Source organism: Hemiscyllium ocellatum, chromosome 20 (assembly GCF_020745735.1).
Source record: "Hemiscyllium ocellatum isolate sHemOce1 chromosome 20, sHemOce1.pat.X.cur, whole genome shotgun sequence".
NCBI classification, from domain to species: domain Eukaryota; kingdom Metazoa; phylum Chordata; class Chondrichthyes; order Orectolobiformes; family Hemiscylliidae; genus Hemiscyllium; species Hemiscyllium ocellatum.
The window spans coordinates 39160959-39176859 of record NC_083420.1 but is presented as its reverse complement, the minus strand read 5'-3'; the positions used below and the strand labels follow the sequence as shown (position 1 = coordinate 39176859).

Below are 15901 nucleotides of genomic sequence, written 5' to 3'. Positions count from 1 at the left end.
AATATAGCAGCAGGTGTAGCAGGTGTAGAGCTTGCTGCACCATTCAACATGATCATGGCTGATCATCCAACTCAGTCCCTTGTTTCCAGAGCCTTGGATCCCTTTAGCTCAAAGAACTGTGTCTACCTCTTCCTTCAGAATATTCCGTGTTTTGATCCTGAGCACTTTCTGTGGTAGAGAATTCCATAGGCTCACCCATTCTCTGGGCGATGATAGTTCTCCTCGTCTCAGTTCTAAATGGCCTACCCTATATCATTAGGCTGTAACCTTGATTCTGGACTCACCAGTCATCAAGAACATCTTTCCTGCATTTACCCTGTCTAGTTCTGTTAGAATTTTACAAGTTCCTATGAGATCCTCCCTTATTTTTCCAGAAAGGTTAAGTATAGAGAAGCAGCCAAAATGCATTGCTTATGTTCCTCAGCACAACAGTCTCATTATAGGGCCTTCAAAACAAGCATTGTGAGGAAACACTAAAAGGAAGTTTCAAGTATCTTAAATATACTTGAGAAATTTTAAAGTTAAAGGTTTTTGGAATGCAGCAAGGGAGTGGGACTTAATGAATAGCTCTTTCAAAGGCACAGTGAACCAAATGGCCTTCTGTGCTGTACAATCCAGAGTCAAATCATTATAAGGTAGTTTTCTCTTTCCTCCCTAAGCCTTGTAGCAAGGTCACCGGCCCCTCTCCAGTGCTGCAGCATTTAACAATTTGTCCTGTATAAATCTTGAAATCTATTTTTAAATCTCCTGCTACCAACTAGGTATGCAAAGGTAATCTTTCTCTATTCGAGTTCATTAAGTCCTAACAGTTTCTCAGTTTCAGGGATGACATTTTACTGTTGTTTTCATGTTGCCTTGAAAATGCACGCATTGGTTCTACCTCAGACTCTTGGTGTGATATAACAGGGAATGACACCACTTGGCTCATTGTGCCCTTTCTCAACTCTTTAAAAGGCCTGCAAATTTTCCCTTTCAAACGGCTGCTTTTTGGAGATTTTTTTTTAAGTTTCCAATTTATTTGGATTATATTTCATAATCCCTTCCTCAGAAAATGGTGTTACTGTTTCCTTGCAGAGAAAGGCTAGTTTAATTTTTCGTCATTTCTGGGAAGGTCCATCCCAGTATTTTTTATGAATGGACATCTCATCAACATTAAGTAATCTAACCCTTTTTTTTGGACTGAGTATTGGTGCTAAGAGAAACGGGGTGGCGAATGTAATTCTTGATCATAGAAGGATATGAAGTAGCTTGTAGCATGTGGCGTCAGTAAGACAGTACAAATAATTTTTTTTTCTCTGGCGCCCATGCTGTGGGAGTTTGATCAAACCACTTCAGATTATTTTCCTGCTGAGTGGTAATTGTATCTTTATGTTCCATCACTGCATTTGAAGTTTTTTTTTCTCCCAGAGTGAGAATCCCAGCCAGTATCACACTGGTACTTTACGCTGTAGAAATGACTAATAATCTACCCTTGTCAAACTAGATGAGCCAAAAATAATTATTCTTACATCCTGAGAGCTGGGACAAAAAAAAACTTAATATAGTCCATTTTGTGTAGTAAATGGGCCTCGGGTCCTTCAGAAATGTAAACAACAGCTATTAGATACAGAGCAAAATGATTAACGGTGGGTCCTGGGACAATAAAAACTGTATGAGCTTTAATAATGAAACGAACCAAAGTGCTTGATTGGAAAAGTTTCTAACAAAGTCTTAACAAACTGAGATATACAAGGAGACATTGGGACAGGTGACATGACACAGGTTTTAAGCTTCTTAAAGGAGGATTGGGGGATGTGGTGAGGGAGGGTGCAGAAGGCTTTAGGAAGGAAATTCCCTGCTTGGTCTGGGCAGCTGGTAGAATAAAGAGAAAATGTCTGCACAAAAGGCCAGAGCCAGAGAGACAAGGCACTCTTGAAGGGTTGGAGATAATTCCACTTTAAAATATTGTTACTCTCCACCAACTTTGTTCCTTGCAATCTTTCTGCTGGACCAAACACACGTATTTTTATTCACGGGTTGCTTCCCTGGTGCACATGCGAGTAGAAGCAGTGGTTTTAGAGCTCAGGACTTGTTTATTGTATCATTTTTGGAAAGTGAAACTTAGGTCCATTTGCTTCTTTTAACAAAAGAATTGTGCTGTATTTATTCTTTCTTGACAGAAATGTTCCACGTGTGAGCAGGCGGGTGCCACTCTGGGCTGCTACACCAAGGGGTGCAATCAGAAATATCATTATATCTGTGCCATTGAGTCAGGTAAGGAGGACACCATCTCTCAGTAATTATCAAAACTGTTCTTCCCTCTGTTTACCTCAGCTTTAGTCAGTAAACAGTGACACAAATTTAACACATAAATCCCCTTCCATTCTGTGCCCAAATATGGGTTCAACAGTGTCACAATCTCTACCATTCCACCATTGCACTTTGAATGCACCCAAAGGGGATTGAACCTGATACTGTTGGCACAAATCTGACCCAGCAGAAAGTGAGGACTGCAGATGCTGGAGATCAGAGCTGAAAATGTGCTGCTGGAAAATCGCAGCAGGTCAGGCAGCATCCAAGGAACAGGAAATTCAACATTTCGGGCATAACCCATTCCTGATGAAGGGCTTATGCTCAAAAAGTCTAATTTCCTGTTCCTTGGATGCTGCCTGACCTACTGTGCTTTTCCAGCAACACATTTTCAGCACAAATCTGACCCACACTAGCTGTTCACCCAAGATCTGAGTTGCAGCAACATGCATTCTCACGTGCTTGTTGTAGTCTGGAGCGATGATCAGTGCTAATAGAGATTCCATTTTTTTTCTCTGTTGTGTGAACCAGGATTTCCCTGATTCTACCTGCATTTAGAACTTATTGGAAGGACCTGAGGATTGATGCTCACTCAGCTTGATAACTGCACTTTCCTGAAGCTTCTAGTTTAGAGGCAATGCACTACCCATTCTGACACAAGATTTCCATTTAAATACAATGACGGATTTTTATTTGTAGGGAATTGATATATAGTTGAAAGGAAAATTATTTCCAAGCTGTGAGGAAGGTAGTGTTGGGCAAGTGGGATTAACTGGATACTTTGGGCGGCACAGAGGCTCAGTGGTTAGCACTGCTGCTTCATAGCGCCAGGGACCTAGGTTCGATTCCAGCCTTAGGCGACTATCTGTAAAGAATTTGCACTTTCTCCCCGTGTCTACATGGGTTTCCTCTGAGTGCTTCAGTTTCCTCCCGCAATCCAGAGATGTGCAGGTTAGGTGAATTGGCCATCTGAATTGCCTGTAATGTTCAGGGATGTGTAGGTTAGTTGCATTAGTCAGCGGTAAACATTGAATAATAGGATAGGGGAATGGGTCTGGGTGGGTTACTCTTTGGAGGGTCAGTGTGGACTTGTTGGGCAGAAGGGCCTGTTTCCACACTTTAAGGATTCTTTGATTCTGTCAAATGGCATAGGCAGGATGAGCTGAATGGCTTCCTGCTGTGTGTTAAGATTGATCAGTATCCAAAAAAAAAGTTCTGCTATCGGGTTCAATTTTAAAATAAAGCTAGAATTTAAAACCTACACCTGCAAATGTAATTAACTTTGTATCGATGTCTAACCAGACCTCTTCCATGAGCCACAAAACTCTATGCCTTGTTAACCTTAGTACTGTTTTCTGTGCATCTTCAGGACCATACAATGTCATAATAGCAATAAATACTTAGCACACCTGACACATATCATTGCAATTTATTTCCAATGATATAGCAAAAGTAATAAAACAGCACCTTTCACAACCTTAGGATGTTTCAAAGTGTTTTACAGCCACTGAAGTACTGTTTTGCAGTGTAATCATTGTTGTATAGCAGCCAGTTATCGCACAAATTGCTGCTTCCACAAAAAGCAATGGTGGTGGTGAAGAGGACAGTATTGGTTGGGTAAAGTTCCCATCAAGCTGTGCACATGTGGCCATGCAGCAGCCTGGAGGAAACGAAATATACAGGTGGCTATTCAAAAGATTCAAAGGGATCACGCATTGAAAGAACCTGGTTGCGGAAACCAATCTTTTAAAGTGACATTAGCTGTGACTTTGGATCACTATACTGCTCCTCTTTTAGACAGAAAATTGGGATCTTCCTAATCCACGTGACAGAGAAGATGGGGCTTTGTTTTAATGTCTCATCTGAAGGATGACATCTTTGGTAATGTTGTAGTCTCTCTGGGTTAGTTTGTCAGTCTTGTTTCTGTGCTCAACTGCCTAGAGTGGAGTTTGCATGGACAATCTTCTGATTTTGAGGCACAGTTGTCACTTCATCCCAGAACAATTTATACTGCTTCTTGCCTTTTTGTAAATGCTATTGAGCTGCAGTAATTATTGTTCTTTTTTGCTTTCACTCATCCCCTCTTCCCACAGGCTGCCAATTAAGTGAGGAGAATTTCTCGATGAAGTGCACAAAACACAAGGTAGGAATGAAACGAATTTGGAGAGCTGCATTTTGAAAGCATCAGTTTCCTTTTACCTTTTGCTCCCCAAAGTGAAACTTATAAACAAAAGGCAACCTTATAATACTGAACTGCAGGGTAGGAAGTAATCGAAGTGTTCAAATTGTTCTTCTACATTTAATACTTTGGTACAGAGGCAAACGGGCAAAGTTCACAAGTGGGTGGATGTTTGTATGCTACACATAGAATTTGTGTGCAGTCACTTGATGTGTTTCTTCATTTTAATCAAAGGTTTCAAACTATAACTAGCATCAGAGATAATAAAGCTGAAGGTTTTCATTGCTGAGATCAACAATTCACTATACCAAAGGATAAACTGCAGGATCACTCCTAACTTGTCCCAGCCTTGTTCATGTTCTATACATGAGCTAACAATGTATTAGAAGTGAGCAGCCGCTCACAGAATTAGTGACTGGTATACCTGTGGCTGGAGAGCATATACATTGAGGGCAGATTGTTGACTGGAATATCATACTCGTGTCTTTGGATCTTGGAAACTCCACTTTGCAAAGCAACTGCTGTTGTCAAGAAATGCAGATACTAATTTGCATAAAGCGAGATCCCAGAAACTGCAACGAACAATGAACCGAAATGCTGGCTTGTTATTTGAGTTAATGTTGGCCATATCATTGGGAGAACTTGCCTGTTCATGTTTTAGTAGCATTATGAGATTTGCTCAGTATGTTATTGGCATTCCTTCATGCATTAAACTGTCAAGTTAAATTAGAAGCTAGAAGCTATGTTCTGACAGACTGGTGGACTGGGTGTTTAGAGTGGCATTGTGCTAATTTCACAAACTCAAAATGATTCATTTCACAAAATTAATTCTGATGCCTATTAGAAATTTAATATCCTTCTGGTTTGGAAAATAATATAAACCTGTTAATACATATAAATAATGCTATATCTTTTTTGAATGCAGTGCAATGTTTGCCTACCTACATGGTCAACCTCACCACTAGGTGGAGCATTGTACTGGCTTGTGCATGATTGGAGCCATGCTTTGATTATCTGAGGATATCAATAAAGTCTTTAAATCCCAATCACAGCTTAATGGTGACACAGCATCATCTAACCATTTCCTTATTACAGAAAACAAATGAAAAAAGTTGTGTTGCTATCAGATTAGAACCAATATGATTACTTGGAGTGAATACGGTCAACACTGTCAAATCATGATCTGACATTGGGGATGATCAAACTAATGTGGTCTGGATAACTGATAGGGTCAGGTGGTTTCAGTTAAATTTAGAACTTTGCTAAAAAGCATTTTGTTCTTTCTCACTAATGGTATGACCTCATGAGTGCAACTGCGTATGCACAGAGGGATCACAGTAGCCATTTTTAATACTGACACCAGAGCTCCTGCATTGGGAACATTCACTCCCATCTTGTTCCTTTATGTAGAACACAATGGTGAGGTACCGTTCTCCTGTGCAATTTAAACACAACCATAGAGTGAAATGTTCCTCTCGTTATTAATCGTTCATATAACTGACCTAATTTTCCTCTCTTTTTAGAACGTATTGTCGAAAACACTATAACAGCAGGAAAGTTCCACTGTGCCAAGCAACAGTAACACAAAAGGTGTTAAATACAGACTGCAAACCGAGAACAGTCAATGAATGTATTGTAAAATAGTGCAGTAAAAGGAGTGGAAAAATACCAAGATATCTGGAAAGTGACAAGGACACCAACAGATTGACTCTGTTCCAGTCAGTCAATGTATTTTCTCCCCCATCAAATCCTTGCTGCATTTTTTTTCTGGGGACTGGTTTGGTGGTGGGGGTGGGTGGGTAAATATTAATAGGTTCTGCATTTTTCTGAACTGCAAGACGCCTGTGTAAACACTGATAATTTAAGAAGCTCCAAACCATCAATTGTCTTAATGTTGCTGTGTAGATAATCTTTTGAAGTGGGGAACTGTGGTGTTTTGCAAGGGGCTAAGAGAGGATAGAGGAATGATACCAACCTGCAGTCTGTTAATGTATGATAAATGAAAACTTTACAGATGAGGACAGTCTAATTTGTTAAAGTAACTATCAAAATACATTTTAAAAACAAAAAGAAACACATCTGATTGCCTTGTCATTGTTTTTTTTCCAAAGTTTTGTTTTACCAATTTTATATTGTAGAAAAATGGGCGATACGCCTGTGTCTCCAAAGTACTACAGGAGATTGACTGACTGTGGCAGTGAGTTTTCCCTTTATCACATTTAGCAGTATTTAATTATTTTGAGTTTAAAAAATTAATTTTTGTAATTTTTTAAAACAAAAGACAAGGTGGCCATCAGATCACCATGGAGAAAGTGTCAATCATAAACTCTGGAAATGTGATCATGAATTACATTTCCTATGATTATCAGTGCACCCAAATGTTATAAAAATGATTATTGAAAATTAATGGAACTGAAGATGCCTAGGTAGTCTGCTATCTATTGGGAAGAGACCCACAACTTTAAAGCTCCTTTCAATGTGTAATGTAATGTACTGTATATGTACCTGTAATGCAATGCCACTTTTTAGAAATAAAAAGCTGCAGAAAGCAATCTAGCTTATTTGCATAATTGAGCAGATCTTTGTAATTATTTATTTCTTGTACATTTTGGCTTGCCCTATTTAATGTGGTGAAATTACATGATACATTGTTTAGTCTTCTAGGAAATTTCAAATTTCCTCCTCAAAGATTGTGGCTGTCAATTAAAGTATTTGCAACTAAGACTTCCAGATTTTCGTTAAGAAAAGGTATCAATAACTTATTTCATATTCAATGTACAGACAGGTCATGATCCAACTGAATGCTGGAACAAGCTTGGATGACTTCCCTATGTGTCCTTTTTCTTTACCTGCATTCCATTTCCTTGACCATCTCCTGAGAATGAGTATATATGGCTCTTGGATGCAGTTGAGAACACAATTCAATGAGTTATTGCCCGAATCAATAAAGGCTGCCATTACTCTATAGCCAGGCACAAAAATTAAAAGTAGACATTTGAGGGACTGCTTCTGAAACCAGTGGAACCATATTCCAGCATTGTGGGAGAGGAGAGAGGTCTAACAGAAACAGGAGTTCCAAAAATCAATAAGCAAACACTACCCGGAAGTAATTTAGCATCAATCAGAAACAGCCAATTCTGTGCTACAATATTAGCATTTTGTGAACAGCAGCACATTTTTTGATTTTAATGTTGCCCCACGGCAAACAGAAGTGTGCAAATAGCATACAAGTTTCCAGACTAAAAATTAAAACATAAAAATAGCAACTCAATAATCCTGTACTTTTAAGCATATACTGGTAGTCACTTTTGAAGTCACTTAGGCCAGCATTAACTCTCCCCTGTCACAGCTCCTTAAAAAGGATGTATACAAAAGTTAGGGGGTTGTAGAAATGAGCTTAAGAAAGAGAAGTGTAAAGGCTGTTGTAGGGATTGGTTATTGTGCAATGAAGAAAAGTGATGCCTGTTTCAGGGGAGAGGGGAATTATTGAAAGATTGTTAAACTAGACAAAAGAAAGCTACCCATTTGCTGTCTCCTAATTCTCTCATGATCAGAGTGTAAGGCCTTGGGCAAGAGATGCAGATGAGAAAGAACTTTTGTTTTTAAAACAGAGTGACTGGTTATGACTTGAGGCTTGCTACCAATGACAGTGGAATGGGAAATGACCAATGATTTCAAAAGGAATTAGATGAGGGAAAGAAGTCTGTAGGGCTGTGAGACTACAGCAGAAACTGTAGCTAACTAGACTGAAGTAGAGCTGACATGGACTCATGACCCAAATGACTACGATCTACATTTTCAAAACATTGAACAAAATTGCTAATATAGATATGGAGGTAATTATAGAAAACAGAGATAAAAGGCAGCAAGACTCGTAGGGGACAAATAATTGAGAGTAAATCGTAGTGTGTAATGTACTCAAACCCACACTGAATAAATTGGTGTTTTTAAAATGACACTGGACATTGGCCAATTGCACAAGAGTCTTTCCTCTAGATCATGTTAGTGATGTAACTGTTACAACTGTGATTTTAATTCATTAGAAAAGGGTAAATAAAACTTTGTACTGGTCCACAGGCTTCATAAAATTGTAGAATGCTTACAGTGTGGACGTAGGCCATTCAACTGATCGAGTCCACACCCACTATCTGAACAGCATCCCACCCAGACCCACATCCTTACCATATACCTGCATTTCCCGTGACTAATCTACGTAGCCTGTACATCCCTGGGCACAGTGGGCAATTTAGCATGGCAAATCCACCTAACCTGCACATCTCTGGATTGTGGGAAGAAATCAGAGGACCCCAAAGAAACCCAGAGGGTGGAATTAAACCCAGGTTCCTGGTGCTGAGAGGCAGCAGTGCTAACCACTGAGCCACCATGCCACCCTCCTTCAAATTCTACATATTCTCTCACACACGAGTACAACCCAATTCAGGAAACCACCACATATTGTCCACGATGTTGCACACAGGAGTTTAATGTCCTCTCCTTCGTAACTCTGAACAGGACCTCAATTTAATGCCTCATCCAGAGGGGTGCAGTTTCATCAGTTTGGCATTCCCAAAGTCCTTTGTTCAAATCCACGTGTGCATTCAAACACAGGTGAAGGTAACTGATCGGAACTAAAGTGAGCATTGTGCTTGCATGTACCCAACCCCTTAAATCCAGAACAAGGAAAAATAATTGAAGATTTGGAAAAAATTAATTGAAAATTCATGCAAATACTTTAGAGTAAAAATAGTTATATTTTATCATGATACTTCCATTTGTGTTATTTTAATCATATAAAAGTATATTGCACAAAAAAAAGCCCAGATCGGCTTTATCATTGGTGCAGTATTACAAGGGAAGCTAAGCTTCTAGAGAAACAAGTGCTTTTAATTCTACAAAAATGAATTTGCTGCATTCCAACTTATCTTAAAAAATTATAAATATTTTTATATGTACAGTTTTAAACTATGAAAATACGATTTTTATTTGACCAAGTCATTATTTTAATAAAAGAACTGTGCTGCTTCATTTTGGGGGGGTACGTGTACACTATGTACACTCACAATGATTGTGGGGTATGTTCTTATACAAAAACAAAAGAAACATTTCAACTTGTGGTGACTGTAGTGCCACTACCCAGTTTCATGATCATTTGCTGGCAATCATGGAGAGTCCGTTTATCACCAATCTTTTCCAAAGTGCGAGCTGCTTCTGCCAGCATACCCACACGCTGGTCTGGAGCTGACAGGAAACTTGGGGGCAGGTAGCGACATGCTAACAGGAGAGCTTCAGCTTGTTCCCGTCGACCTGGGTGGGTGTCAGACTCACCTATCAAACAGAACCAGAAAGGCAAAAATGAGCCAGCAGTCAAACTTAGGTGTGGAAAGGCACTCATAAGGTTGATAAATGAATGTTAAAAAACTTTCTTGATAGATAAATGAGCTGCAGTGTGATAAGCCAGAGATCCAGTTTAAAGACCCATTATAAAGGTCAAAACGCTGATATCATCAGTAGCAGGTACATTTAGTTTCAGTACTTCTGGACCAGGGAGGAGATAGGAATAAATACTAACCCAGCTTCCCTCCTCTGATCACTATCCTCTTGGACCTTTCTGTGAGACTATGCTATCCTCAAAAGGTTTTCTGATATCCATATCCAAGCTGACCCATTAAAAACACCAATTTCGACATGGTACACAGGACTGCAAACTGTACAGAGTCCAAAAGAATGAACAGATTCCTTGGGTGTGAATGTTGTAAAAAACCCACTGTGCAGAAGAATGTTTCTGGTCATGAGACAGCCAAGTGGTCCAGGAAGCCAAGCATTAAGTCCCAAACAAACTTGAATCCCATATAATCTTTGCACTAAGCACCAACATCTAGCCGTTCACTGATTTGAAAGGGGGTGAAAATGAACTTTTATACCTAACGACTGGCATTTGAAGATCAGCCTAAAATGCTGTAGGTACGCTACTTACCAGCTTTGAGTACTGGGGTTGTGACCCGCCTCCTAAGACTGCGGTCCAGTAGCTGGTGGGTACGGGTTGGACTGGCTCCTGCCATTAACCTGGCTGTTGCTTCATGCAGAAACACCTATAAAATAAATTACACCAAAACATTATATCTTTAAGCAAAATTACTGTGGTCGGTTGTCCTGTCAACATTCCTCACTTGTTCTTCCTCAACTCCACAAGTAACTCTTCCTCCTCCCTGTCTCATCACTGGATTCAAATTAAGAATTGTTATGCTATCAATGATTCAAACTCATCTCCCACCTTCTACCCAAAATCTCTCAACTGCACAGCTCCTTTCTCTCAAACTGCAAACTTAAGCAAAACCTGCACTGCCAGGAACGCTCTCATTTAGATGAGACTTTAAACCAAGTTCCCATTGCTATTTCATGTAGATGTAAAAGATTAAAAGATGCACCATTCCCAGCATGACAATTAAGTGTTATTGAGATTAAATTCTCTATTCAAATTGGAACAGAGATAAAGAGGAACGTATTCTATCACAGGGGAGTTGGTCAGTGGAATCCTGTATCACAGAGGATTGTTGAGGCTGTGTTGTTTAGCATTATCAAGGCTGAGGTAGAGAGACTTTCAGTCAGAAAGTGTTACAGAGAGAAGGTATGAAAGCAGAGTCAAGAATTATCAGATCAGCCAGATCTCATTGAATGGCTGAGTCAAATGACCTACTTCTGAACTACATTGTACAGTCTTATAACATTAACCTCCTAATCTACTAACAGAGAGGTGAGTATTTCTAAGTATTGCCAACGACACTCTGAAATATGTTTCTAAGAATGCATCTCACTTTGAATTGCCTTCCTTCTATGCGTAGCATTTGACTCGAGTATTTCTTTCCTGAGTAACACAGTCAAGATCAATAACTCAAGCAGTGGAAGTTCACTGATCACTACTCACAATTCCATTACAGAATCCAGCGATACTCTTTTTGAGTTGCAAAGTCTCTTTAAATAAATCCCTCCAATCCCCATATTACAACCTACTTACTCTACGGAAGGCTGGTCTGAATGTCTGAGACAGCTTCCTGAGGCTGCTAAGGTCCTGTTGAAAGCCTCTCAGCTCCAGTGGGGATGCCTGGTGCATGGAGTTCACGGGCTGACTCATGTTGATCTGTTGCTGCCACATACTGGTTCTGGTAATGAGCAAGAGATCACACAGCAAGAGCTGCACTGCCTGAGAAAAGAACAAACAATCTCAATCACACACCTCTTTGCTGCTGCAGTAACTGATGTGATGAGGGTATTTTAATGTTCTGTAATTATTTAGCCATTGCTCCTGCACACTCAGTTGAAAAGTTGCCACACTACTTTATAGCTGCTTCACTCAAACTTCTTTTTATCAATTAATATGACCACTTTCAACATGGTCCCAAAGTTGCACAGGTAAAAGCTGCTGCTGATTGGGTGCTCCATTACAGGTAGTGCGAACACAATTCTCCATATGCAAGTTACTGATCTCAGTTAATTAAGAACCAAAAAAAAGGAATACACACAAAAAAGAACAGTACAATAGAGACATGCACATCCACAGAATGGGAGAGGGGGAAGAGGTAACCTGACACATAGATGAGAGGAAAAGAGAGAGAGTGCGAGCGAAAGAAAGACAGACAGACAGACAGACAGGAAAGGAGAAAGAATTTTAACTATAGAAATAACATTTCAATGACGACACACTGGCCAGCTCTGATTTTAGAGCTTGCAGCATTTCTTCAGATGTTCTGCAGAAATGGTGTTAGGGTCTGGCTCTGTATTGCATTGCAGGTGCATTGCACATCAAGGACACATGCAATGCAACTACAATGCACCACAGCTGCAGCCATTCATTCAGTCGTGGGTCGATGAGGCAAATAAATGCACTGACCATTGTTAAATGATTCTACATCTTGGTATTTTCCTTCTCTCTCCCTTTGTTCAAAAACTTGGGAGGGAAAAAAGCTACATTATCACCACAGAATACAAGATACAAAACTATGACTGCAATTAAATAGTGATTTTGATTGCATAGCTCTTCATTTTGAATCTTGTTAATGTAGAAATTAATTATAATCCAATGTACAATGTTTCTCACAGCTAGTGCAGAAAGCACAACTGCTTGAATGGATAGAGCTGAAAATGTGTTGCTGGAAAAGTGCAGTAGGTCAGGCAGCATCCAAGGAGCAAGAGAATCGACGTTTCAGGCATGAACCCTTCAAGAAGGGCTCATGCCCGATTCCTGAAGAAGGGCTCATGCCCGAAATGTCGATTCTCCTGCTCCTTGGATGCTGCCTGCCCTGCTGCGCTTTTCCAGCAACACATTTTCAGCTCTGATCTCCAGCATCTGCAGTCCTCACTTTCTCCTGCTTGAATGGATAGCATTATAAACGGAAGTATTTAAAACAAAATAACTCCCTCCCCGTCTCCATTTTAGATGAGGTAAAAGGCATTGTAGTAACGAGTATTGAGCTCTACAGATCAGGCAAGTCACAGGTTCGTTTTGTTGTCCGAAGTTAGCCGATCTCAATTTCAACAGCTTTCGGAATACTATGTTCTCCTTCCTTTGCTGATCGTGTCCTCTTCTTGTTATACATATTATGGTGATCATTATGAAGACAGGATCAGAGAACACCATGGTGTTCCCCTTTGCCTAATATTTACTGTCTTTACTCACACTTGAAAGTGACTATACATTAATAATGTAAAAGTATTGGTGTATCAAATTACTGACGTATTAAAGTTCTAGCAGCTTCACATGTCAGCAGTTTGGTCAGAAAAGTAAGCGTGTTGCATACTGGGGGTGGAGGGGCGGTTTGGTGAGAAGCACACACTTATCTGGAACAAACCACCAGCTTCAAATATGAAATGCAATCCAAGGAAAGCTACAACTTCTAACTTCCTCATGCCAATTATAAAATACATTCCCTTTGGAATCTCTGTCAGAATTTTGACAATAAGCGGTGTTTAGTTGGAATAAAGACGTTAAAATGGGCACGTGGAAGGGAAGAGAATGGGAAAGCAAGGCAACTTACTACAAACTAAATTAAAATCTTTCACTGGAGAGCTTCAGTGCTTCTCACAGCATTTTGGGTGGCACTGTTTTAAAAAAGCACAAGCAGCAGGTCCTAGTTGACATGTATATACAGTATCAATATTTCTGAGGACATCTCTTCTTGAGATTCAATATCCTCCTCTCTCCCTGCCCCAGCAAATGTCTCTTTTCATCAATGTTAGAACAAAATGCTGTAACGCGATTTACGCTAGTTTTAAAACTTTTTAACTTGTGTAAGACATTATGGAATAAATTCATTGTTCTGCAAGTACTTATTCCCACACTAAATGCCCCTTAACACTTTCCTATCTAAATTCATTAGTAGACATGGAGTGCTCAGTTCCTAATGGCAAACGTAAGTTGTTTAAAGGCTTCAACAGAAGGGTTTTGAGCAGGCACTGCAGTATCTCCCAGCACGTTTTGGGGGGGGGGGGGCAGGAGAAAGAGAGCAATATATAAAATATATACAGACGGCAACTTTCCCAAAAGTACCTAGCTACTAATAACACTTAGAAGTACAAAAAGGTTGATTCTTTATTAGAGTGCCTGGAGGAACCCAGGTTTTTTTTTGGGATGTTGATTAGAGAATTGATCGGTTAATCATAATGCCAAGAGGAATTTTAGGCAGGATTCGTCAATCCCTATTATATTTCTTCAGTTTATCATAATGGAATACGTTAGCACTAGAAGCAGAGTACTTTCAGTAATTTCTCTTACATGTAAGCACCTTTTGTCACACAAATGAGGAGTCCAAGTCTTCCCCCTACCTTGTCAATACTGTTGCTGGTGGGAGATGCCATGTTGAGGCTGTCCCTCAGGTATCCACTGGCTTTCTCACAATGCACGAGGCTCATCTGGCTACTCTCCTGTTTAATCAGCATGGCACGAACACCCCTGAATGCAAACAGGGCTGCTTTTGGCAATTGATTCCTGCAAGAGATCAATACTCAAAAATCAGGCAAGATTCCACAAGCAAGCCAAAGACTAATAATGCAGATGGGTATGTGCATTAAATTGCACTAGAAATGGGATATCAAATTTGCCCTGCATCTTTGGAAATCGGCTTCCCTTTTTGAACAAACAATTGTATCTTATGCTGGGAATACTGGTCGATGATGATGGAAAATGGATGTCCCCAGAAACAAACGGTGAAAAGATTTCACCAGTAAAACTAATTCGAAATGTATAGAGCTACAATCAGTTTGTAAAATCCTTTCCTGCTAGGGGGTATTTACACTGTAGTGTTTATCAGCATTTTAGCGCATTACAAAATGAAAACCATTCGGTAAACATGTTACTGCAAAATAATATTTGGCACAATGGAAAGTATATGATTATCTTTGCAATAAATCTTGGTACAGTACATTGTTTTCAGATTAAGGACAATTTCTTAGCGGCTGCGGTAGTGGGTAATTTATAAAGCAAATGCTTTGGTTGTTTAAATAAATACATCTCAACAAATGATCTTATAGTTCATTACCATTCCTGTTGGATGCAGCTGAAAGAAAGAACAAAAATAGAAAGGCAGAGTGGGAGAGACGTTCACTGGTGTGCAGTCTATCTTAGACAGAGTCCAGTTTCCAATCTCAAAGTTTGGGACATTGAGATGTGTTTGGATAATCCACATTGAGATGTGTTCGGATAATCCACATTGAGATGTGTAATGTCAGAGGTCCACTCAATGGTAAAAAGCCGGTACTGCAGTTCACATCTTTACTTAAGTACTTTTAGTGCAGAATAAACCTTCCACTTACAAAATCGGGCCTTAGACTCTTTGAATTTATAGAATAATGGAGTATTCAAAGCATCAGACTGACTCACCAATGATACTCAAGGCTAAAACAACATGTTTTAAGATATTCTTAGTGGATGCAATGTAAGAGGGAATATATGGAAAGATTCCAGATACTTACTCCGTTGCATGCAGAGTCTTCGGCATATATTCTACTACTGGGTAAAGTCGTTCTGCTGCCTCATCATCACCTTGTAGCCAGTTAATAGCAACAACAATCATGGAAGCCCACCATTTGGCTACAGGATCAGTGCCTGTATACACAAAAAAAGAGAAGGTATTAAAATCATTGAACCAGCAAAGCACAATCTGATGCTGTACTTAATCATAGAGACAAGGGGAATCAGGTTCAATCCTCCTGTGTGGAATTAGCTAATCACAGGCCAAGTGACAGGGGACATCCAACAGTTGTCAAAGTCCCAGACTTGGAATGTAGCCAGAAAATAATTCAAGAATTTATGCTACTGGAAGATGTAATGCAAATAGATATCACACACAGACAAGATCAGGCACAAGCTTTGATGCTGTCCAATGTCAAACAGCCTGCTAATATTAACGATCTAAAGTTGCAAAAGAACAATAGCAGGAAAAC

At 39.7% G+C, this 15901-nt stretch overlaps 2 protein-coding genes across 3 annotated transcripts in view; one reads left to right on the top strand and one right to left on the bottom strand.

Moving 5' to 3' along the window:
- LOC132825469 (transcription factor 20) overlaps window positions 1-7018 on the top strand; it is a 48588-nt gene extending 41570 nt beyond the window's left edge. The window contains exons 4-6 of the mRNA XM_060840777.1: window positions 2160-2253; window positions 4383-4432; window positions 5992-7018. Coding sequence (XP_060696760.1) covers window positions 2160-2253; window positions 4383-4432; window positions 5992-6015 — 168 coding nt within the window. The 3' untranslated portion in view covers window positions 6016-7018. The remainder of the gene's footprint in view (window positions 1-2159; window positions 2254-4382; window positions 4433-5991) is intronic.
- A 2426-nt stretch (window positions 7019-9444) lies between these two features.
- The window catches only part of srebf1 (sterol regulatory element binding transcription factor 1), a 44415-nt gene continuing 37958 nt past the window's right edge, over window positions 9445-15901 (bottom strand). For both annotated transcript variants that reach the window (XM_060840775.1, XM_060840776.1), the window contains exons 15-19: window positions 15431-15563; window positions 14285-14447; window positions 11481-11666; window positions 10443-10557; window positions 9445-9793 (exon numbers count right to left, since the gene is read on the bottom strand). In XM_060840775.1, coding sequence (XP_060696758.1) covers window positions 9573-9793; window positions 10443-10557; window positions 11481-11666; window positions 14285-14447; window positions 15431-15563 — 818 coding nt within the window. In that variant the 3' untranslated portion in view covers window positions 9445-9572. The remainder of the gene's footprint in view (window positions 9794-10442; window positions 10558-11480; window positions 11667-14284; window positions 14448-15430; window positions 15564-15901) is intronic.